Source organism: Chiloscyllium plagiosum, chromosome 23, assembly GCF_004010195.1.
Source record: "Chiloscyllium plagiosum isolate BGI_BamShark_2017 chromosome 23, ASM401019v2, whole genome shotgun sequence".
In the NCBI taxonomy this organism is placed as follows: domain Eukaryota; kingdom Metazoa; phylum Chordata; class Chondrichthyes; order Orectolobiformes; family Hemiscylliidae; genus Chiloscyllium; species Chiloscyllium plagiosum.
In genome coordinates, this window is record NC_057732.1 from 381,837 (window position 1) to 407,569 (window position 25,733).

A 25,733-nucleotide genomic window follows, 5' to 3' on the forward strand; every position below is an offset into this window, starting at 1 on the left:
TGGACTTCAACAGCTTCCTCATTTCCCCTTCCCCCACCTCATCCTAGTTTCAAACCTCCAGCTCAGCACTGTCCCTTGTCTTGTCCGGACTTGTCCGACCTGCCTAGCTCCTTTTCCACCTATCCACTCCACCCTCTCCTCCCTGACCTATCGCCTTCATCTCCTCCCCCACTGGCCTGTTGTGCTCTGTGCTATTCTCTCCCCACCCCCACCCTCCTCTAGCTTATCTCTCCACGCTTCAGGCTCGCTGCCTTTATTCCTGATGAAAGGCTTTTGCCCGAAACGTCGATTTTGAAGCTCCTCGGATGCTGCCTGAACTGCTGTGCTCTTCCAGCACCACTAATCCAGAAATCTGGTTTCCAGCATCTGCAGTCATTGTTTTTACCTACACTATTCCATGTACATCCATATGCTTGTCCAATGACGACTTAAATGTACTTAAAGTTGGCGAATCTACCACCGTTGCAGGCAAAGCATCCATACCCTTACTACTCTCTGAGTAAAGAAACTACCCTCTGACATCTGTCCTATATCTATCACCCCTCAATTTAAAGCTATGTTCCCCTCGTGTTCGCCGTCACCATACTTGGAAAAAGGCTCTCTCTGTCCACCCTATCTAACCCTCCGATTATCTTATATGTCTCTATTAAGTCACCTCTCAACCTTCTTCGCTCCAACGAAAACAGCGTCAAGTCCCTCAGCCTTTCCTCATAAGATCTTCCCTCCATATCAGGCAACACCCTAGTAAATCTCCTCTGCACCCTTTCCAAAGCTTCCACATCCTTCTTATAATGCAGTGACCAGAACTGTACACAATACTCCAAGTGTGGCCACACCGGAGTTTTGTACAGCTGTAGCATAGCCTCATGGTTCCAGAACCCGATCCCTCTATTAATAAAAGCTAAAACACTGTATGCCTTCCTGTCAACCTGGGTGGCAACTTTCAAGGATCTGTGTACCTGGACACAGAGATCTCTCTGCTCATCTACGCTACCAAGAATCTTACCATTAGCCCAGTACTTTGCATTTCGGTTACTCCGATCAAAGTGAATCACCTCACACTTGTCCACATTAAACTCCATTTGCCACCTCTCAGCCCAGCTCTGCAGCTTATCTGTGTCTCTGGAACCTACAACATCCTTCGTCACTATCCACACCACCACCAACCTTAGTGTCGTTTGCAAATTTACTAATCCACCCTTCTATGCCCTCATCCAGGTCATTTATAAAAATGATGAACAGCAGTGGACCCAACACCGACCCTTGCGGTACACCACTAGTAACTGGACTCCAGGATGAACATTTCCCATCAACCACCACCCTCTGTCTTCTTTCAGCAAGCCAATTACTTATCCAAACTGCTATATCACCCACAATCCCATTCCTCCGCATTTTTGTACAATAGCCTACTGTAGGGAACCTTATTGAAAGCCTTGCTGAAATCCATATACACCACATCAAACGGTTTACTCTCATCTACCTGTTTGGTCACCTTCTCAAAGTACTCAACAAGGTTTGTGAGGCACAACCTACCCTTCACAAAACCATGCTGACTATCCCTACTTAAATTATTCTTTTCTAGATGATTCTAAATCCTCTCTCTTATAACCTTTTCAAACACCTTACCAACAACTGAAGTAAGGCTCATTGGTCTGTAATTACTAGGGTTGTCTCTACTTCCCTTCTTCTGGCTCTATTCCTGTAGACAATGACGATTTAAAGATCAATGCCAAAGGCTCGGCAATCTCCTCCCTGGCTTCCCAGAGAATCCTAGGATAAATCCCAACCAGCCTTATCTATTAGACTGCGGAGTGTGAAAATAGACTTATCTATTTTCACACTCTGCAGGATTTCTAATACCTCTTCCTTGTGAACCTCAATCCCACCTAGTCTAGGAACCTGTATCTCAGTATTCTCCTCGACAACATTGTCATTTTCTAGAGTGAATACTGTCAAAAAATATTCATTTAGTGCTTCCCCTATTTCCTCTGACTCCACACACAACTTACCACTACTATCCTTGATTGGCCCTAATCTTACTCTCATCATTCTTTTATTCCTTAAATACCTATAGAAAGCCTTAGGGTTTACCCTGATTCTATCCGCCAACAACTTCTCATGTCTCCTCCTGGCTCTTCTGAGCTCTCTCTTCAAGTCTTTCCTGGCTACCTTGTAACCCTCAAGCACCCTGAGCCTTCACATCTCATCCTAACATAAGCCTTCTTCTTCCTCTTGACCAGGGATTCCACTTCCTTTGTAAGCCACGGCTCCCGCGCTCTACAGCTTCCTCCCTGCCTGACAGGTACATACTTATCTAGGACACTCAGGAGCTTTTCCTTGAATAAGCTCCACATTTCTAATGTGCCCATCCCCTGCAGTTTCCTTCCCATCTTATGCTTCCTAAATCTTGCCTAATCGCATTGTAATTGCCTTTCCCCCAGCTGTAACTCTTGCCCGATGGTATACACCTATCCCTTTCTATCACTAAAGTAAACATAACAGAATTGTGATCGCATTCACCAAAGTGCTCACCTACTTCCAAGTCTAACACCTGGCCAGGCTCAATACCCAGTACCAAATCTAATGTGGCTAGTTGACCTGTCTACAGACTGTGTCAGGAAGCCCTCCTGCACACACTGGACAAAAACTGACCCATCTATAGTACTCGTACTATCGAGTTCCCAGTCAATATTTGGAAAGTTGAAGTCCCCCATGACAACTACCCTGTCTCTCTCATTCCTATCGAGAATCATCTTTGCTATCCTTTACTCTACATCTCTGGAACTATTCGGAGACCTATAGAAAACTCCCAATAGGGTGACCTCTCCTTTCCTGTTTCTAACCTCAGCCCATACTACCTCAGTTGACAAGTCCCCAGACATCCTTTCTGCAACTGTAATACTGTCCTTGACCAACAATGCCACACCTCCCCCTCTTTTACCATCTTCTCTGTTCTTACTGAAACATCTAAATCTTGGAACCTGCAACAACCAATCCTGTCCCTGCTCTATCCATATCTCCAAAATGGCCACAACACTGAAGTCCCAGGTACCAACCCAAGTTCACCCACCTTATTCCGGATGCTCCTGGCAGTGAAGTAGACACACTTCAAACCAACTTCTTGCTTGTGGTGCCATCTTACGTCCCTGAAACTTGATTTCGGACCTCCCTTCACTCAACTTTTTCTATACTCGAACTACAATTTTGGTTCCCATCCCCCTGCTGGATTAGTTTAAACCTACCCCAACAGCCTTAGCGAATTTCCCCCCCCCCCCCAGGATAGTGGTACCCTGGAGTTTAATCTAGAAAAATGTGAGGTGCAGCAATTTGGGAAAGCAAATCTTAGCAGGACTTATACACTTAATGGTAAAGTCCTCGGGGAATGTTGTTGAACAAAGAGACCTTGGAATGCAGGTTCATAGCTCCTTGAAAGTGGAGTCGCTGGTAGATAGGATAGTGAAGGCGGTGTTTGGTATGCTTTCCTTTATTGGTCAGAGTACAGGAGTTGGGAGGTCATGTTGCGGCTGTACAGGACATTAGTTAGGCCACTTTTGGAATATTGCATGCAATTCTGGTCTCCTTCCTATCGGAAAGATGTTGTGAAACTTGAAAGGGTTCAGAAAATATTTACAAGGATGTTGCCAGGGTTGGAGGATTTGAGCTATCGGGAGAGGTTGAATAGGCTGAGGCTGTTTTCCACGGAGTTTCTGAGGCTCAGGGGTGACCTTACAGAGGTCTATAAAATCATGAGGGGCATGGACAGGATAAATAGACAAAGCCTTTTCCCTGGAGTGGGGGAGTCCAGAATTAGAAGGCATAGGTTTAGGGTGAGAGGGGAAAAATGTAAGAGAGACCTCAGGGCCAACTGTTTCACGCAGAGGGTAGTACGTGTATGGAATGAGCTGCCAGAGGAAGTGGTATGATTGCAACATTTAAAAGGATGGGTACATAAAAAGGAAGGGTTTGGAGGGATATGGGCCAGGTGCTGGCAGGTGGAACTAGATTTGGTTGGGATATCTGGCCTGCATGGACGAGTTGGACTGAAGGGTCTGTTTCCGTGCTGTACATCTGTATGGCTCTATGACTATGTGACAATAATAAATCAAATCAGAATTAATTTCTGTGGATTCTGTGTCAAAAGGGCTATCATGTCCCAAGTAAGATGGCTTCATAGATGGGCACCTTGTCTGTGTTAACCATATCCAGAGAATATTGCTGCTGGTCAGTGTACCAAAAGAATTGAGTGGAAGCAATGTACAGCAGATACTAAATGAGAAAGAGATTGCCTGTAAATCTAGATTTATGTAGGAAGATTACTTGTGCTTTTAACTATGTGACAAGTTTATTTTGTTGTTTTGTTACTGTAAATGTTTTAAAAGTGAAATCCTGTCTGTTTGGGTCCTTTCTATTAGCTTTGTGGGGATTCTGTTTTAAAATGAAGTGTGTTCATCTTTACAGGGATTGTAATAAACTTGTAATCAACATCAGGTACACTGAATTTTGTTGAAACTAAACAAACAAAATATTTCATTTTTACTTTTTTTCATTCGGAATTAAGCTAGTTATCTTTAACATTCAGACCTTTCTGGAGAGAACAGAGTTATCTGAAGACTTACTTGACGTTTGTGGCTTAGAATTAAAAAGTGGATTTGAAACAGAACTAAGACAGTAGACTGACATAGTGCAAGAATTCTGAGTCCGTCAACTAAACATCTCCTCTGTACATCAGGGAGCAACTTTACTAAAGCAATTTTCCACAGGTATTAGGCCCATAATATCTGTATTCAAGATGTTTAAAGAATTTAGCTATAAGACTAACTGCCTTCTACACTTGAAAAGCATGCACAAATGATGCAAATTTCTAACTCTTAGTATTGTTATTTTTAAATTCATTCAAATCAGGCACAATGAGATATATTTAACAAATTAGACCCAAACTAAAGACTTAACTTGTGTCAGAATTCTTTCGTATGTTCAAAGATTTACAAAGTTAATGTTTTAATCTACTTGATGATAATACCAAACTGCAGAAGGATTTCTGATGCAAAGGACTGTGTCTAGGTTATACTGAAATAGGCAATAAAAACCTGATGACCTGCATAGGTTTTACATATGGGCAGCAATTTTTATGCAAATTATGTATTTTTATATTTATACGGTCCAAATATGCTGGATTGCTGTCACTAACAAGTATGATAGGATCCTCCAACTTACACTGATGAAATGACTACTTCGTGTGGATTAAAGATTTTACAATTGTCCTACATTTCACAATAAACAAAAGCGGCTGTGAACGAAAATATTATTCACTATTCTCTACTCATAGATTTACATAGTTCCTGTTCACTTAAGTCTCAGTTTTGGAATTATCCAGCTTCAAATTGATCTATAGATTCACACCCTTTCTATGTCTAAACTCTTTCAGCTCTATGAGCTCAACCCTTCCCAAACACACTTCTCCTTTCACCACAGACTCCTGCTTTAGCAACCACACTTCCCAGTCCACTTCTCCCGACACCGATCCCAGTGGCAGAAGAGAAAGTCTTGGGCTGGAATTTTACAGGGAGAAGCACTCTCACACAGATTGCCACTCTTGCTTTTTTTCTTTTAAATGCAAGGGAGCTCCACATTTCTCAGACGAGATTCCACTCAAGGCAACCTCAAAAATGTGGAACTGTACTTGCATTCCAACAGTTCTTTGATAGTGCGGAACTGTCGCAGGATGGCAAACTAACCCCATTTTCACAGCTGTCAGCTCCCATACTGTGAAATGTCAAGGTCTTGACAACCACTGTCAAACTGTAAATATATAATGGTGTGATGTTAGGGTGCTGGGAGGGTTAGATACCAGATGGCTAGGGAATAGGATGCCTGATGATTACAGGGTAGAGTGCCAAAGAAGGATGCCAGATCAGTTGTGTGCCAGGGATAATGTGCCAAGTGGATAGGCTACCAAGTTAATAGGGTGTAAGCATGGAAGGCAAACAATGCATCTTTAGGAGCGCATGAGAGAAATTAGGTTCGGCCCAGTGGAGGGAAATTTTGTATCGTCGGGCCTTCCAGATTGGGCCCAGCAATAGATGATTCTGTTTGGGTAAGGTCGGGAATGCTTCCAGGGGAGTTGGGGGATCATCTCCAATTCTTCTGAGGGGAGGGGATATTGTTAGCTCAGGTCCAACAGGTGGCAGGAAGGAGGAGGGCTGGGTTCAGGGCTTTTGGAGGGGACAGTGTTGGGTCAGGATTGGAGCTGGGTATAAAGGATGGTGTGCAATTGGTATGTGAGATAAGGATAAGGTCTGTTAAATAGTTACTCAAGACTACATAGTTCATAGTCTAACTCATCCTGAGCAAGTATATGGCTTCATCAACATTTTGCGCAGTCTCTAATTCCAATGGAGACTTGCAGAGGTTTCTAGACAAACAGGAATACTCAATTTCCTTGGCAATTCCTTTGGAATCGATCGCGATGGGCTGTGCACAACTCACATCCATGTCAGAATAATGACCATCAAGCCTCGACTATACACAAAATCCTGAAATTGCATCAAATAATAATCACCAGTGAGAATATGTGCTTTTTCATTAACGAGCTTGCTCAGAATGGAAACGATTCCTTACTCAACATTCCCTCCAAGATGTGCCGCCATGGCAAACACGAGGGGACACAACTTTTAAAGTGAGGGGAGATAGGTATAAGTCAGAGGTAGTTTCTTTACTCAGAGTAGTGAGGGTATGGAATGCTTTGCCTGCATCGGTAGTAGATTCACCAAGTTTAAGTGCATTTAAGTCGTCATTGGACAGGCAAATGGACGTACATGGAATAGTGTAGGTGGGATGGGCTTCAGATTAGTATGACAGGGTGGCGCAACATCGAGGGCCGAAGGGCCTGTACTGTGCTGTAATGTTCAATATTCTATGATCTGAGCTACAGGGCGAGGCTGAAAAGGCTGGGGCTGTTTTCCCTGGAGCGTCGGAGGCTGAGGTTTACAAAATTATGAGGGGCATGGATAGGATAAATAGACAAAGTCTTTTCCTTGGGGTCGGGGAGCCCAGAACTAGAGGGCATAGGTTTAGGGTGAGAGGGGAAAGATATAAAAGACCTAAGGGGCAACTTTTTCACGCAGAGGGTGGTACGTGTATGGAATGAGCTGCCAGAGGATGTGGTGGAGGCTGGTACAATGGCAGCATTTAAGAGGCATTTGGATGGGTATATGAATAGGAAGGGTTTGGAGGGATATGGGCCGGGTGCTGGCAGGTGGGACTAGATTAGGTTGGGATATCTGGTCGGCATGGACAGATTGGACAGAAGGGTCTGTTTCCATGCTGTACATCTCTATGACTGTATGACTATGGGTATGTAGGTTCTGTGCATGCCAATCAGCAAGCTGCTCTGTTCCAGACATTGATTTTGAGTTTCAGAAGCTGCTGCATCTCAGATCACGGAGGTCTACGTAGCAGGTAAAATAATTCAAAGGAACATTGGCCCCATGCCAGGATAGTATTTAACATCAGAGAAAGGACAGATAATGCACAAAGCTCAACCTACATTATTCCACACTCCGTTAACTTGACCAGTATAATAATCTTTTTCCTTGATATCTTAAAACAATAAAAAAAATATAAATTTATATTCTGAACTTTGGACTTGTAGGAACTGAATTGACAGATAAAAAGGCACATTAAAAACCTCTGGAGTTATTGTACAGACAATATCATAGAACATGACATCAACAAGAAATAAAAATTGGAAGCGATACAGAAATTCAGCAGAGAATTGCTGCAAGACTGACATAACTTCTCCAGCAATTCCTATTTTTATTTCAGCTTTCCAGTATCTGCAATATGTTGCATTCATGAAATCTGCCCATCCTGGTCATACACATGGGCACTTCAAATGGCAATCACTCTTTCATTATCAGTTATGAATAGAGTGTGAATTAGACCCTAAATGAAAATCTCTGCTTCCTAGTGGCTGTGCAGGATTCCACATAATAGGATTTTGCACGAGGAATGGTACAATAATAAGTCACTAAAGCTTGGCAGGTTAAATGGTGCAACCTGTGTACATGCATGTAAGTGAGAGTCTCATTTTCAAACTGAAACCACAACAGAATATATAAACAACTAAAAATTAATAAAACTAGAAATGAAAAATATACATACCATTACTAGCAAGAAGAAACAAATCTTTTAAAGTGCTTACTTCTGCAAACGATAAAAAAAGCAATGTTCAGTATAAGAAACTTAAAACTAACAAAAATAAATTTGGTCAGAAACAGCTAATAAACAATAAAGTAACGTTAAGCCCTTTGCTGACAGAAATGCTATGATGCATTAACCAGTTTTTGACTGATCTCATACAATCAATAAAATATTTCCCTTATATACGAGTTAGTACGAATAAAATAGCTTTGAACAAATTAATATTACTGCTGTACATTACATGATGGTTACATTTTGAAATATACCTTTAACTAAAAGCAATCCAGAGAATTCTGGGTCAGTCTCTCTGGTTGGAAACATGCCTGTGTAATCCAGTGTCACAGGAGAGAATCTTGAACAAAAACCAACTGAAGTGTCAGACAGCTTTATAAACACTTCTTCACAGTATTTCACAGAAAAGGAACTGCTGCTGTTTGAGACAAAGACTAAAAAACTACTGCTCTGGGGAACCAAATGGACTGCTTTAGGCTGACTAGAGAGTTTGGATTCCATTGAAAAGTTAAGAGAATGAGATGCTTAAGATTTAAGGAATGGGGTCACAAAGCTATATGTTTCTGGTCCTTCAGAAAACTCAACCAGGGAATGGATTGTTCGTCCAAGGACATTAGAATTTCAACCTGATATGGTAAAGAGTGACTGTCGGATAGTTCTGTAATGCTATATATTGACCAAAACTAAATACATTATGAAAGGGATTAGTGAGATATATTCACAGTGTACAATTTTTTTAAAAATGCAATGTATTTTGTGATTGTTATTGTTAGTTAGTTTGCAGTACAATCCTTAAAATGTGAATCCCTGTCCCTCAGTTCTTCCCATTGTTCACGGTGTCAACGGGAATTGTAACAAAATTAATGACATTACCAAGGTCTGCCACAATTCTGCATCGTAGACTGGTTAGTAAGGTTAGATCATATGAAATCCAGGGACAGATGCAAAATTGTTTATGGTAGGAGACAGAAGGTGGTGGTAGAGGGTTGTTGTTCAGTTTGGAGGCCTGTGACCAGCAATGTTCCCCAAGAATCAATGCTGTGTCCACTGTTGTTCATGATCTATATAAACGAATTGGATGAGAATATTGGAGACATGGTTAGTAAGTTTGCAGATACCACCAAAATTAATGGTATAGTGGAGAGTGGACAGAAAGTTATCTACAAGGACAATGGGATCTTGATCAACTGGGCCAGTGGGCCAAGTAACAGCAGATAGATGCGAGGTGTTGTGGTTTTGGTAAGGCAAACCACACTGTAGGGAATCTAATCTAATCTAAAAAAAAACAGGGCAGAACTCTCACAATTAATGGTAGGGCCCTGGGGAGTGCTGCTGAACAGAGAGACCTGGGATGCAAGCACATAGTTCCTTGAAACTAGTTCTCACAGGTAGACAGGCTGATGAAAAGACGTTTGGCCATGCCTGTCTTCATCATTCAGAGCACTGAGTTTAAGCGTTGGGATTCATGTACAGTTGGACAAGACATTGGCAAGGCCACATTTGGAATACTGCATACAGTTCTGGCAAGCCTACAAGATTAAAATGGAAAGAATGCAAATAAGATTTAGAAGGATCTTACTGAGATTGGAAGATTTGAGTCATAAAGACGGATTGGCTAGGACTTTCTTCCTTGGAACATAGGGGACTGAGGATTGACCTTATAGAGGTTTATAAAATCATGAGGGGCATAGATGAGGTGAATAACAAGGTCGTATTCCCCAGGGTAAGGCAGCCCAAAACTAGAAAGCATAGGTTTAAGATGAGTGGGGAAGGACTTAAAAGGGATCTGAAGGGTAACCTTTTCACACAGAAAGTAGTGTGTACATAGAATGAGCTGCCAGAGGAAGTGGTAGAGGTGGGTACATTTACAACATTTAAAATACATTTGAACAGGTAATGGACAGTAAAAGGTTTAAAGGAAGATAGGCCAAATACAGACAAATAAGACTAGTTTAGTTTAGGAAACCTGGACAGCATGGATGAATTGGGCCAAAGGGCCTGTATCTGTTCTGTATGACTCTATAATTAACTGCAACTGTACAGTTAAAGGGAGGGGAAATATAAAATAAAACAAGGAACAGTCAATTTCGTGTTTAATCCTTTTTAATGAGTAAAGATTGTAATGAGTAAACTTTGAAGTTTCTTTTTCTGATAATGAAAACTTCGTCTGAAATAAACATTTTAACTTTGTTCCACTTTCATCCAGTTGTTGTGAAATGCCGATCAAACATTAATTGATAATTGCTCTGAAAGAAGTTTAGTATCACTAACCCAGGATGCTTTAATGATCTACATATGTCAATTCTGTATATCAATTGTTCACATGCTATATTGAGCACCGTAACCTCTTCTAACATCAAAGTTTCATTTTACACACCCATAAAACAGCTGAGATTAAATCATTTTAAAATGTCCCAATGAAACAATTCATTTTGTTCATCTAAGGCCAGAAATATAAGCTATTGGAATTTTGGTGGAAAGCATTAATGATCTGTCCATGGTGTAGCACTGAACTGAGGCATAGTCTTCTTAAACTAGATTAGCGACATGGGTAAGTTTTCTGTCAAGTACATTTATTTCATTAGTCTTCGACACCACATAAGATCACATATGGATGAGTTTCCAAGTATCCCACAGCTAGAGAAGAGTGAGCTGCTGACTATATCTTACTGAGCATATCAGATACAGTCTGTCTTCAGACATTTATGTTAGATCACACTTTGTGTACATACAGAGAGTTGAGAGACCAATATAATAATCCAATTAGAAGGCAAAGTTTGCTAAAATGGGGCGCTTTTTTAAAGTATGGAGGGGCTTTGGGATCAAATGGAAACGAACAAATACTTAGGATGTGTGGCACAGAAACAGGTCACTCAGCCCAACTAATCCACCTTATTCCACTCTAGCCTCCTTACTACCATCTTTCCTTGTCTAAATCTGGTAAAATCACTTGTCCTTGTCTAATTTTCTCTTGGATACATTGACATTATTGGTTTCAACCCCTTCCTCTAATAACAACTTCCAGGTTCTCATCATTCTTTGGAGAACAAACTTACTTCTGAATTCTCTATTGGATTTATTGATGGTCTACTAACATTCCATTTCTTTCAAAAAAAAAGGAAACAAGCCTGTTCATACTTCCTTGACATGTCTACTCTCATATTCCTGGTATCATTAATGGATGTCTTCTCTGCACTCTCTCTGGGGCCTCTAATACATCTTCAAATACTGCTCTAAGTTATGGCTGTCCTACTGTGATTTAATCAAGGTTCAATACAGATTTAACATAACTGCCTTACTTTCCAATTCTATTCCTCTAGAAACAAGGCTTATTGATTAGATTAGATTAGATTAGATTACAGTGTGGAAACAGGCCCTTCGGCCCAACAAGTCCACACCGACCCGCCGAAGCGAAACCCACCCATACCCCTACATTTACCCCTTATCTAACACTACGGGCAATTTAGCATGGCCAATTCACCTGACCCTGCACATCTTTGTGACTGTGGGAGGAAACCGGAGCACCCGGAGGAAACCCACGCAGACACGGGGAGAACGTGCAAACTCCACACAGTCAGTCGCCTGAGGCGGGAATTGAACCCGGGTCTCTGGCGCTGTGAGGCAGCAGTGCTAACCACTGTGCCACCGTGCCGCCCACAAAGGCTTGCTTTCTTATAGCCTTGTTAAATTGTGCTACAACTTTTAGTAATTGATATATTTGTTCTCCAATATCCCTTTGATTCTCTATTCCACATAGATTTGGACCTTCGAATTAGTGAACTCCCTGTTTTTCATACCAAAACAAAATACCTCTCAATTATCTGCATTAAACTTCATTTGGCAATTATTTGCACATTCTGCAAATGTATTAATATCCTCCTGTAATTTGTGGCAAATATTGACTATCCAGCAGTTTGGTCTTATCTGTAATTTTAGAAATGCATTCCTGGATCCAAAGTTCAAATCATTCATGCTATTTAATACATAACATCCCAGCTGTACATTTATCCTTTTTTTACACCAGGTTGTTTCGTATTGCAGAGGTAAAAACACCTAAACTCTTACTCAGTACTGTACAGGAGTTTGAACATGTTGACAGAATAAATAATTAATACATGACAAACCTTAGTGGAATAAAACAGGGTACTATATCAACTATGCCCATTATTTCAAACCTTCCCTTCTTTACACAGAAACAAAGTTTAATTGTACAGTAATTCAAATTAGGCAACGCAATAATAACTGAACCATTTTTGAATTACACAGTAATTTGAAGTAACCAGCTTCCATTTAAAAGACTGCATTCAAAGTATCAGACTCAATTAGCAAATAGAAGTCAAAGGTTTTGCTTTTACAATTGCTACAGAGTTAACAGCATTCTATTTAAGGAATGGCACTTGATTTGTGAGGCTGAACATGTTTTTAATACTCACAGAATCATAGAATCCCTACAGTGTGGAAAGAAGCCATTGAGTCCATCGAGTCTATACTGCACCTCCAAAGAGAATCCACCCTTACTCTATTTCCGTAACCTTGCATTTACCATGGCCAAAGCACCTAACCTGCACATCTTTGGACTGTGGCTGGAAACTGGAGCACCCGGAGGAAACCCACACAGACATGGGGAGAATGTGCAAACTCCACAGTCACCCAAGGATGGAATCAAACCTGGGTCCCTCATGCTGCAAGGCAGCAGTGCTAACCATAGAGTCGCCATATCCCCCCACAAATGTGATTACTACTTGAATTGGTGATGACTGTGAAGTAAAAATTAATTAGATTATCTGTGCAATAATATCAAGAGAGGTTTCACAGTTCAGCCCCATAACTGCCCTGAAGCCTTCATCAGAAACACTACAACTAAATTAACAAACTTTCCAAGTGGCTTATTCACTAGTTGGCTCGGAAGGCTTTGAAACATCCATACTGGATAATTATGATTACGCTGCTAAATTTAACTATTATTAACAAAATTGCACTCTTAGGAAACATAGCTTTCCCAGTACATTCACACAATTACATCAGTAGATTACAAAGGAACAAGATACTTCTGCATCCAGAGAACATAACCCACAGATTTTTATTACGCTGAGGATCTCTGCAATAACTAACCAGAAAACCAGCAATAAATGTAACAGATCAACAGGCAACCACCATGCGTGCCAAGGATACAAATGGAGAAGATATTAATTGAGATTGAAGTCAACAAAGGGAAGAGTCATGTTAAATGTTTATTTTCTAGAATGGCATGATAAGTTGCACAAGTGATGAATCAACTGGTGTTGAAATGACAATAATTTGACAGGTAAATGGAGCTCTTTACAAGCACTGTTCAAATGTCAAATACAGGTTAAGTTAAGAATTTAAAGGTATTAAATGTTATGCATTCCCCAAGGTGAATCCAACAGTCCAGTAAATAGCATTGGTCAACATTACCTGTGAGATCCCTTTCCCTGAATTGTATCATTGGGAAGATCATTGTGTCAGCGACCTGTTTAGCTAGTTCTGTATGAAGAGAATTTAGCTATGAAAAAAAGTGATTTTATTAGTTACATATACTGAAATTCAATAAGTAAAATTACATGAATAATACAGAATTTATACAGTTTGTAAAACAAGGATTTACACCATGGTAATCTTCCTATTTTATTCTCTACTACATTTACCTTCCATTCAGGACTCAGGAAATTCAGAAAGGTCAGTGGATTGAGGAATTGAGGGCGAGTCACTGATACCCTGCGTTTCAAATGTTGCACATTTCAAATGCAGGTCAATTGAGAAAATGAGGAAATATGGAATTCATAGACTTCACTTGAATGGCGATTGGAAGGTAAGTGTCATCTAAACTGTTCATTGGCATTGAAATAGCAAGCTACTTCAATACGAGACAGCAGAGAAACTGGCAGAAGGAAATTGTGATAATTCCAAGGCTCTTGTTATCATCACTTCACTGAGGGCATGGGGGCCTGGAATGAGGATGAGATGTGGGGTTAACTGGGCAGAGAGAAAGGTGCAAAAGGCAAGGAGTGGGGTGTGTGAATGCAGGAAGGTATGTTTGTGGGGTGTGTGGGTACAAAGGGGTGCTGGACGATTGTATGTGGGGGATGTGCGTGGTAGGCGAGTACTGTGTGGTTAGGGTGGTGTGGCAGATTTGGGGGACTGAGATGATGCCGGGAGACATAGTAGTGGAGTGGTGGAGCTGCAGGGGCAAGAAGGAAGAGGGATGTAGAGGTGTGGACATTTTAAGTAGCAAGGGGTGTAACCCTAATGATGGAGTCACAGCATCGCCATGTACTGTGCCACTCCTTGTCGTGGTTGGTGAGCACAGTGCACAACACAATGGTCAGAACAAAATGGTAGAAGCAGACTCCTGGGCTGTGTTTAAATATGATCCTGAAAACGAGGGACAAAACATGGGTGGGACTTATGGGAAATAAGCGGGACAATCCAGAAAGTCTTCTATCCCTCTCTCTCATATCAAATTGGAAGTCATTCAAAAATTCCTTAGACAAACACCATCATAGGCCATGGTTTGGTACAGTTATAAATGTTATTGTATAGGGAATTTTTATAAGAAAATGCAAGTAATTTCTTACAAGTTAAGAACATGGAATATTATCAAGCTAAGAAACACAGGATACCACTTCCAAGATAAACAAATACAAATTCAAGGTAAAGTTAACAGAATGATCAAAGGAAACAAATTTATATTAGGAAAATGATAATAGGAAAATGATAGATAATGGAAAGAAAATTTGTAAAAATGCAATAACATTTAGAATAATCTATCAAATACACAGTATAGCCAAACACATTAAAACACTGAACATATAGTTGAAGCGGAGTGTCTGAGTGTTGGGATTCTTTGGCTTTACTTGCCTTGACCTTACCCTATGCTTACTCTGCGCAGACTGTGACAGTATCAATGAGCAATAAAATCAAAAAACTAATTTTTGATCAAGCAAATATGGAGAAACTATTTCAAGTGTCAGATGGTCTGTGACCAGAGTACGCAAAGTGCTAGTGTTTGGCAGAATTGAAAGGACGAAACATTTTTCTGCACATCAAATTGTTCTGATCTAGAATGCAATGATTGAAATAGTGATAGAAGCAGATGCTATCACAACTGTCAAAAGACAACTGGATGAATACTAGAAGGGAAAAATTTATATGGCTACAGGATAAGAGCAGAGTCTAATTCTTTTTAAATTCTTTTAAAGAGCCAGTATAGCTATGATAAACTGAATGGCTCCTGTGCTTTGTCATTCCCTGATTCAGTGAACTTTCCTTTCAATCCTGTTTTTCCTGTTGGTTTTTTTCATGTCCGAGTCATTTAGATTCGATTTTGATTGAAAACTTGAGGGAGGGAAGTTTTACATTCTGTCTGCACCAAATAAATGTACATGATTGCAACCATGTCAGATCATCTTATCTGGGCTGACTTTCTAGTTGGGCAACCACAGTTGGGCGGCACGGTGGCACAGTGGTTAGCACTGCTGCCTCACAGCGCCTGAGACCCGGGTTCAATTCCCACCTCAGGCGACTAACTGTTGAGTCTGCACGTTCTCCCCGTGTCTGCGTGGGTTTCCTCCGGGTGCTCCGATTTCCTCCCACAATCCAAAGATGTGCAGGTCAGGTGAATTGGCCATGCTAAATTGCCCATAGTGTTAGGTAAGGGGTAAATGTAAGGGTATGGGTGGGTTGCGCTTCGGCGGGTCGGTGTGGACTTGTTGGGCCGAAGGGCCTGTTTCCACACTGTAATGTAATCTAAAAAAAAAATGATGTGAACATTTGCTCCCCTGGAGCAGGAAACATCACTAGGTAAAATAGATTAATATTATAATAAATATACCAATGGTTATTGGATAAAATTTACTAGCTTTCTTTTTACAGAACTTCAAACTGCTTTTGATACATTACATACAGCATCAACAGTAAAGATTAAACATTAAGATTGATCAAATAAATTACAGGATACCAAAATTGAGGCCTTTTTCATTATAACCATCACTAAGTCTGTGTTCAACCACAGTAAACTAAGTACATCCAATTGCCACTGTACTGGTTCGGGAAATAGAGCTTAATAGGAGCTTGTGAGCAATAAGTGCGTTAGTAAAGTTTTTTTTGCTTCATACCTGCACATAGGCAAAAGAAAACAAGAAAAACACAAAAACGTTTTTAAAATACATTAACTGTGAAAGAATAACTGAAGAAATATTACAGAACAACAGTAACTGTGCACAGAGGAGAAGATATTCCTCAAATATACTTAGTGTTTGTCTTCACAAGAGACGGATGGTGCAAACACTGTTACAAAGCAGCTATGTGAAACATTGGATGGGAGACACAGAAAATAACAAAGCGGTTGAGCATCTTTGAAACAAGCTGAAAATGTGTTGCTGGAAAAGCGCAGGTCAGGCAGCATCCAGGGAACAGGAGAATCGACATTTCGGGCATAAGCCCTTCTCCTGTTCCCTGGATGCTGCCTGACCTGCTGCGCTTTTCCAGCAACACATTTTCAGCTCTGATCTCCAGCATCTGCAGACCTCACTTTCTCCCCATCTTTGAAACAAGGCAAATCACCATGTCATGATAAAATGTGTCTTAAGTTGCCAAAAGAAGCAAAACAACTGCAATATGGAGCTTATTTAACTTAATTTACATGAATTTTAGGAAGAATTTTCTCACTGATCAGAAACATAAAAGTCCATAGAAGCTAAGGACAAATGGCAAATTGCATTCTGAAAAGACTCAGCCGCAGGAAGCAAAAGGTAACAAAAGCAAAATACTGCGGATGCTGGAAATCAGAAACAAACACAAAAAGTGCTGAAAAAATTCAGCAGGTCTGGCAGCATCTGTGAAGAGGGAAACAGAGTTAATGTTTCAGGTCCAATATGACTTCTTCAGAACCTCAGAGAAAACAGCACCAATTGCAAAGGGCACTTGCATGACTGAAGACCATTCCCAGTGAGAGCTCCACAAAGCTCAATGAAATGTTCCTTGCTATTTTTGGTTTACTTTAAAGAATTAGACTTGCTTTGGCGATCATGAGGGCGACTTCAGCAGTGGTATCCTGTAGCCACTCGAGAAACCCAGAAGCCATGGAGGGAACAAAAGATGAACTTTGTTGTACTTTGTCTCAATTATTTCTTTTTATAATTTCTGTAATTAAAATGACACCAAATTTTGGTGACTTACACATATCTCATTGTATTTTCATAAATACAAGTGTATAAATTGTTATTCTATTCTAGACTTAAAAATGGAGAACTTGATTAAGGCATTGGAGCTGACACAAGAATTGGTCATCTGCTTAATATTCAGGTAGAAAGCTATGGGAAGATATCAATGGGCAGAAAAGTGGTAAATGAATTTCAATATGAGGAGGATGAAATGAGAAGGGGAAACAAGGCAAAGAAATACACAACAAATTGGAAACATTGAGAAGTGTAGAGAAACGGCAACAGTACGGGTTAAAAAGCTGGTTAAAAAGACAGTCTATGCTTTAGCTGAGAAGAGAAAGAAAGAGCAAAAAAAGCTATGCTAGAACTGTATAAGACTATATAGATAAGCAACAATTAGAGTACTGCATACAATTCTTGTCATTTTACATGTGATCAAACTAGAGACATTACAGAAGTGATTTACAAGTGATGTACTGGGAATGGTAATATTAGTTAAGAGGAAATATTAGATTGACTGGGTCCATTTCTTTGAAGCAGAGGAGGCTGAAGCGAGATTTTGCAGATTATTTGGAGCCTATAGAACGTGAATAGAAAGAACCTATTTCTCTTCGCAGAGGGATAAATAATCAGACAACAGAAAAGTAATTGGTAGAAAAATGAGGAGACAGCTGAGGAGAATTATTTTCACCCACTAGAGATTTGGAACTCAGTGAAGACAAAAAACGCCCATCACATTAAAAAAGATTGGATAGGCAGTTGAGGCACTTTAACCCACAGAGCTATGGATGAGTATGGGCACAGACAATGTCACACGGCCATCTTCTGAACTATGAACTTTCTTTGTTTCAGTGCTGCCCTAAATTTCTCTATTAACGTTCCTTCATGCAAACAAGCCATTGCTTAAATACATCAATGCTGTTTACTTCAATCCTTCCATCTGGCAACAAGTTTCATATGTGTACCACCAGCTATGCAAAGAGTGCCCATCAAGCCAAATTTTGTGTTTGATCAATTAATGGTCATTCCACATTTATATCCTTCACTTTTGCATCCCAAAAGCCTCTCACATTCCACAGAATTGAAGCTAGAGTAGTTCAACTCAAAAGACTGGACTAATGATTCAGGATCAAAGCCCAACATGGCAGCTGGATAGGTTAAACATAATTAATTTAAATATTTGAATAAATTTGAATTTAAAAATTGGTAATGGTGAATATTGTAATAATTACACTGTTATAAAACCTCATTTAGTGCTTTCAAGAAGTAAGTCTGTCATGCTAATTTGTGACTCCAGATTCATGACAATACAGCTGACTCTTAATTGTTCTCAGGAATGGCCTATCAGGTCACTCACTTGTGTCCAGGAAACAAGATCCTTCTCAAAGGATAATTAGGGATGAAAAATAAATGCTTGCCTTGCCAGTCAGAGTACCACTGAATGAAGAAAAATAAATATATCATACTGAATTCTTCATAAATTTATATACTTCTATCAAGCTATTTCAGATTCTCTTTGTCATTACTTTTGCAAAATTATATCCCTTACGTTGGAACATTTTAATATTTTCAGTTTCTTACAATTGCAGAATAATTATGAATGTGGGAAATTTAATGTCAATATAATAAAATACTCAGTAAGTTTGCAGATGACACCAAAATTGGCAGTGTAGCAGACAGTGAGGCAGGTTATCTCACAGTACAACCTTAATCAGATGGGCCAAGGAGAGGCAAGTAGAGTTTAATTTCAATAAATGTGAGTTGTTGCATTTTGGAAAGGCAAATGACGACAGGACTTATACACATAATGGTAAGGCCCTCAGGAGTGTTGCCAAATAGAGACATCTTGGAGCACAGGTGCATACTTCCTTGAAAGTAGAGTCACAGGTCGACAGTTTGAAGGCAGCATTTGGCATGCTTGATTTCGAGTTTAGGAGCTGGGTGTGGCTGTGCAGCATGTTGGTAAGGTTACTTTTAGAGTATTACATGCAATTCTGTTCTCCCAGCTATAGGAAAGATGTTATTAAACGTGAAAGGATTCAGAAAAGATCTACAAGGATATTGTAGAGATTGAGCTATAGGGGGAGGTTGAATAGGCTGGGACATTCTTCCCCTGCAGCGTTGGAGGCTGAGGAGAGACCTCAGAGGTTTATAAAATTATGAAAGGCGTGGCTAGGGTGATTAGCCAATGTCTTTTCCCCAGAGTAAGGGAGTCCAAAGCTAGAGGGCATAGGTCTAAAGTGAATGAGGAAGGATTTAAAAAAGACCTGAGGGGCAACGTTTTCCTACAGAGGGTTGTGCGTGTATGGAACAAGCTATCAGAGGTGGAGGAGGAGGTGGGTATAACTAGATCATTTAAAAAGCATCTGGATGGATACATGAATAGGAAGGGTTTAGAGGGACATGGGCCAAATGCCGTAAAATGGGATTAGGATCATGACAACTAAGAGCTGGATGATCTTCGAATCATTTGGTAGGCGGAAGGGGTGATAGAGAGGAGTTATAGGGGGGTAGTCACACCTAAGTTACAGGACAAAGGTAGCTGGGTGACCATCAGGAGAGAGAAAGGGAATAGGTAGACAGTGCAGGGACCCACCGTGACCGTTCCCTTCAATAATAAGTAAACCGTTTTGGATACTGTTGGAGGGGCCAACCTACCAGGGGAAAGCCACAGCGGCCAGGTTTTTGGCACTGAGCCTGGCTCTGTAGCTCAGAAGAGAAGGGGGGAGAATAGGAGATTCTGTGGTCACGAGCAAGACACCCAGATGGTGGGCGGCACGGTGGCAGTGGGCGGCACGGTGGCACAGTGGTTAGCACTGCTGCCTCACAGCGCCAGAGACCCGGGTTCAATTCCCGCCTCAGGCGACTGACTGTGTGGAATTTGCACGTTCTCCCCGTGTCTGCGTGGGTTTCCTCCGGGTGCTCCGGTTTCCTCCCACATCACAAAGATGTGCAGGGTCAGGTGAATTGGCCATACTAAATTGCCCGTAGTGTTAGGTAAAGGGTAAATGTAGGGGTATGGGTGGGTTTCGCTTCGACGGGTCGGTGTGGACTTGTTGGGCCGAAGGGCCTGTTTCTACACTGTAATCTAATCTAATGGTGTGTTGCCTCCCAGGTACCAGGGTCAGGGATGTCTCAAATCACTTCTACAAGATTCTTAAGGTGGAGGGAAAGCACCCTGGAGTCATGGTACACATTGGTACCAATAACAGAGGTAGGGAAAGGGAAGAGGACCTGAAAACAGAATATAAGGAGATAGGCTGGAAGCTAGAAGACAGCATGAGCAAAGTAATAATCTTAGGATTGCTACCGGTGCCACGTACTAGTGAGGCTAGGAATAGAGAGCAAGTGCAGATGAACACGCAGCTGCAGGGCTGGTGTAGGAGGGAGGGCTTCAGATACATGGATCAGTGGGATACCTTCTGGGCAAGGTGAGACATGTACAAGAAGGACTGGTTGCACCAGAACTGGAGGGGCACCTATATTCTGGACAGGTGGTTTGCTAGAGCTTTTTGGGAGGATTTAAACTAGATTGGAAGGGGAGTAGGAACCTTTGTCCCGGATTAGATTAGATTAGATTACTTACTTACAGTGTGGAAACAGGCACTTCGGCCAAACAAGTCCACACCGACCCGCCGAAGCGCAACCCACCCAGACCCATTCCCCTAAATTTACCCCTTCACCTAACACTACGGGCAATTTATCATGGCCAATTCACCTAACCTGTGTGGGAGGAAACCGGAGCACCCGGCGGAAACCCACGCAGATATGGGGAGAATGTGTAAACTCCACACAGAGAGTCGCCTAAGGCGGGAATTGAACCCGGGTCTCTGGCGCTGTGAGGCAGCAGTGCTAACCACTGTGCCACCGTGCCGTCCAATGATGTAGGAGGTGGTGAACAGCCAGATACAGCTTGCAGAGAGTCTGTGAAGAGGGATAGGCACTTGATAGGGCAAAGGTTCAGTCAGTATGATGGGTTGAAGTGTGTCTATTTTAATGCAAGAAGTACCAGGAATAAGGGTGACGAGCATTGATCAGAACTTGAAACTATGATGTTGTGGCCATTATGGAGACTTGGATATCACAGGGGCAGGAATGGTTGTAGGATGTTCCAGGGTTTAGATGTTTCAAAAGGAATACTGGGGTGGTAAAAGAGATGGAGGAGTGGCATTGCTAATCAGGGATACTATCACAGCTGCAGAAAGGGAGATCGTTGATGAGGGTTTGTCTATAGAATCAGTTTGGGTGGAAGTCAGAAACAGGAAAGGAGCAATCACTTTATTGGGAATTTGCTACAGACCCCCGAAAGCAACAGAGACACGGAGGAGCAGATTGGAAGGCAGATTTTGGAAATGTGTATAAGTAACAGGGTTGTTGTCATGGATGACTTTAACTTCCCTAATATTGATGGAACCTACTTAGTTCAAATAGTTTGGATGGAGCAGTTTTTGTTAGGTGCCTCCAGGAAGGGTTCCTGATGCAATATGTAGATAGGCCAATTAAAGAGAGGCCATGTTGGACTTGGTGCTTGGCAACGAACCATAGCAGGTATCAGATCTTTCGGTGGGAGAGCATTTCAGTGACAGTGATCAGAACTCCATGACCTTTACTATACTCATGGAAGGGGATAGGGGCAAACAGTATGAGAAAGTAATTAATTTGAGAAGGGGAATTACAATGCTATTAGGCAGGAACGGGAGTGCCTAAACTGGGGATAGATGTTGTCAGGGAAATGCACAACAGAAACGTGGAGGTTACTTTGGAAGCAACTGCTGATAATGTCGCACTGAGGGACAGAAGAGATGGTGGATTGAAAGAACCTTGGGTGACTAGGGATGTGAAACATCTAGTCAAGAGGCAGAAGGAAGCTTACTTCAGGTTGAGGAAGCAAGGATGAGACAGGGCTCTAGAGGGTTACAGGGTAGCCAGGAAGGAACTGAAGAATGGACTTAGGAGAGCTAGGAGCATGAAAAGCTTTAGTGGGTAGGATGGCCAGAGTGAGGGTAGGGCCAATCAGGGATAGTGGAAGGAACTTGCGCCTGGAGTCGAGGGAAGTAGGGGGGGTCCTTAATGAATCCTTTACTTCAGTATTCACTACTGAGAAGGATCTTGATGTTTCTGAGAACAGCATGAAACACACTGACATGCTAGAACAGGTTGATGTTTAATCATGAATAATAGTCATACGAAAACTTAACAAGAACCAAAACTCAAATCAGTGAAATCAACAACTAAGTTGCAGGCATGAACTCAATATGAAATAAGTCATTTAATTCTAAAATATAATTCAGTTTGTAAATATTTTTGCAAAATCCCAATTCTTGATGTGACATGTTATATATTCCTGACAGATGAACAACTGAAAAGTAAAGTTGCTAAATTACTTACTCTGGAACACGTCACCTTATGTGAGTGTATTGGAGATTGAGGGGTGACCTGCTAGAAGTATATTAAGCTTTGACAGGCATGGATAAGGTGGATAATAGGAGTCTTTTTCCCCCAGAATGGAAATGCCAAATGCTAGGGACCATAGGTTTAAAGAGGGAGAAAGTTTAAAGAAGATGTGCGAAACATGTGAATTTATACAGAGAGTGGGAGGTGCCTGGAATGTGCTGCCAGGGAAGGTGATAGAAGCAGATTCCATAGTAAAGTTTAAGAGGCATTTAGACAGACACATGAACAGGCGAATAGAGGGATATAGACCATATGTAGACAGATGGTATTAGTTTAGAATGGCATCATGGTCAGTACAGACATGGTAAGCCAAAGGGCCTGTTCCTGCCCCAGGGCCTGTTCTATGTTTTACCCAAAATACACATAAACCTAAAATGATTGTATATTGGCTCTCAATGCTGCAATTCTTACCCATTTCTAAAATTAATGACTTGTTAGATCACTCCAGTGGGCAGCTATTCAATCTAAGCAGGATTCAAGATAAATGCTAGCCACATATGGATGGTAAGCTCCCTTCCCCATTGATCACTTGCTAAACAGTAGAATTATTAATCATACTTCCATTACCAAATTAAATTTCAACTAATTTCACACCTCATTATGGCAAATTTGAACTTTTCTCTTGAGTGGTTAGGTCTAATATTCAATCCATTTCATTACTGTATTTGACAGGTTATGTAATTTACAATATATTACCTCATTTACAACCCTGGCAAACCGTTGGAGAGTAGAAATCACTTCATCGTCCCCTTTGCTCAAAGCGAAATTCTAAAAAGTAACAAAGATTTCAGATTTAGACATACAGCTATTTAGATAATTTTCAGATTTCTTTCTCCTTCACCAAAAGCATCGATAGCTTGAGCCCAGTTCCAGATGTGTTTTCCAATATTTTGTCCAACTATCTATCCCATACTAATACATATGTTTGTCTCCATAACTAATTTTTGTGCATAAACAGGAAGAGATATAAGGAACTGTTCTTCACTTGGTACTCTTATGGTACGAACTGGATAGGAAACACTATCTTGTCAGCAGTCTACTTCAGCATTATCTCTTTCTTTACCTGTACATTCTGCTTAGTTATATGTGGCTGTCAAGGTCAAGAAGGCACAACAATGCCACTTCTTCCTCAAGCAGCTCAGGGAATTCAACATGTCCATAAAGATCCTCAACTTTTACAGATGCACTACAGAAAACATTCTATCCGGGTGCATAGCAGCTTGATATGACAAGTGCTCTGCTCAGGACCACAAGAAACTGTAGAGGGTTGTGAACACAGCCCAGACCATCACAGAAGCTAACAGCCCATCTATGGACTCTATTTACACTTCTCAGTGCCATAGAAAGGCTGCCAATATCATCAAACATCCCTCCCACCCTGGGTAATACTCTCTTTCAACTTCTTCCGTCAGGCAGAAGTTGGAGAAGCTTGAACACTCTCACCAACAGGTTCAAGAACCACTTCACAGACATGTTCACGGACATTCTTCTCTCTAGTCAACTGCTACTGAGGTCCACTGAGGCCTTTCTATTGACCCACTAATTCAGCACACTCTATTAATCAAACTATCTGTTGTCGGGCTCTGTAACATTCAAATTTTACAAAGTGAAACAAGTTGAGTTTGTTTGGGAAAAGGAATTAGGACATGGAACAAAATTAATTTGTTTAAACTGATTTCTCTGGAACTTATGGTCTCTTGTAGATTGAAGAGAGTTTTGCATTTGAAAACAAATATTTTAATATGTATTATCGAGCAATTTTAAATCGATTAATGACAAACTTTGAAATAAACACATTTAAAATGCATTTAGAACTTTTAAACAAAATTGAAATGATTTTAATGCAAAAATTGCTTTGAATGTAAGCTGTAAGCTTGATTTGGATCCTGAAGTCTGAAAATGAGATTCTGCGCGATCCTGCATGTTTACAGAGAATTTGGGTTAAGTGAACAATAAGGAAATGATATCTCAATTTTCAGAAATATAATCCTTTTCAAGGCTACATTCCTCAAGACTGCATGAACTTAAAGTCTGACATACATCAATGGTTAAATCAGTTATCTGTCATTCTTCTGTCAGAGGCTGTTTGTGACTGGAGGCTAATGTCCAATGGCAAACCAGAGGAGTCAGCGGTAGGTCTCCTGTTGTTTGTGATTTTATAAATATAAATAACAGATGGGAATATTTGGGCAGTGGGGTTTGGTGTTAAGTGAGGAACAATGTCTTAGGTTATAGGATGATATAGATGCATTGGTCAGGTGGGCAGTTTAGAGGCAGATGCACTTTAACTCTGACTAATGCAAGGTGATGTTCTTTGGAAGAAGTAACAAGAGAGTACTCAATGAAAACCAGGACACTATGGAGCTCACAGGAACACAGAACATAGAATGTTACAGCACAGTACAGGCCCTCATGTTGCGCCGACCTGTGAAAATAATCTGATGCCATCTAACCTAAACCGTTCCATTATTATCCAGATGTATGTCCAATGGCATTTAAATGCCCTTAATGTTGGCGAATCAACCACTGTTGCAGGCAGGATGTCTCACGCCCCAACAACTGAGTGAAGAAACTACCCCTAACATCTGCCCTAAATCTATCACCCCTTAATTTAAAGCTATGTCTCCTCATGTTATTCTTCACCATCCAAGGAAAAAGGCTCTCACTGTCCACCCTATCTAACCCTCTGATTATCTTATACGTCTTGGTTAAGCCCCCTCTCAATCTTCTCTCCACTTAAAGCAGCCTCAGTTCCCTCAGCCCTTCCTCGTAAGGTCTTTCTTCCATACCAGACAACATCCTAGTAAATCTCCTCTGAACCCTTTCCAAAGCTTCCACATCCTTCCTATAATTAGATTACATTACAGTATGGAAACAGGCCCT

At 41.0% G+C, this 25,733-nt stretch overlaps 1 protein-coding gene across 2 annotated transcripts in view; it reads right to left on the bottom strand.

Annotated features, from left to right (window-relative positions):
* The window catches only part of appl2 (adaptor protein, phosphotyrosine interaction, PH domain and leucine zipper containing 2), a 151,704-nt gene that overhangs the window by 78,880 nt on the left and 47,091 nt on the right, over positions 1–25,733 (bottom strand). The window contains exons 4-6 of one of the 2 annotated variants that reach the window (XM_043713267.1): positions 23,547–23,618; positions 13,651–13,738; positions 8,164–8,205 (exon numbers count right to left, since the gene is read on the bottom strand). In XM_043713267.1, coding sequence (XP_043569202.1) covers positions 8,164–8,205; positions 13,651–13,738; positions 23,547–23,618 — 202 coding nt within the window. The remainder of the gene's footprint in view (positions 1–8,163; positions 8,206–13,650; positions 13,739–23,546; positions 23,619–25,733) is intronic. The other variant, XM_043713268.1, reaches the window with a different exon arrangement.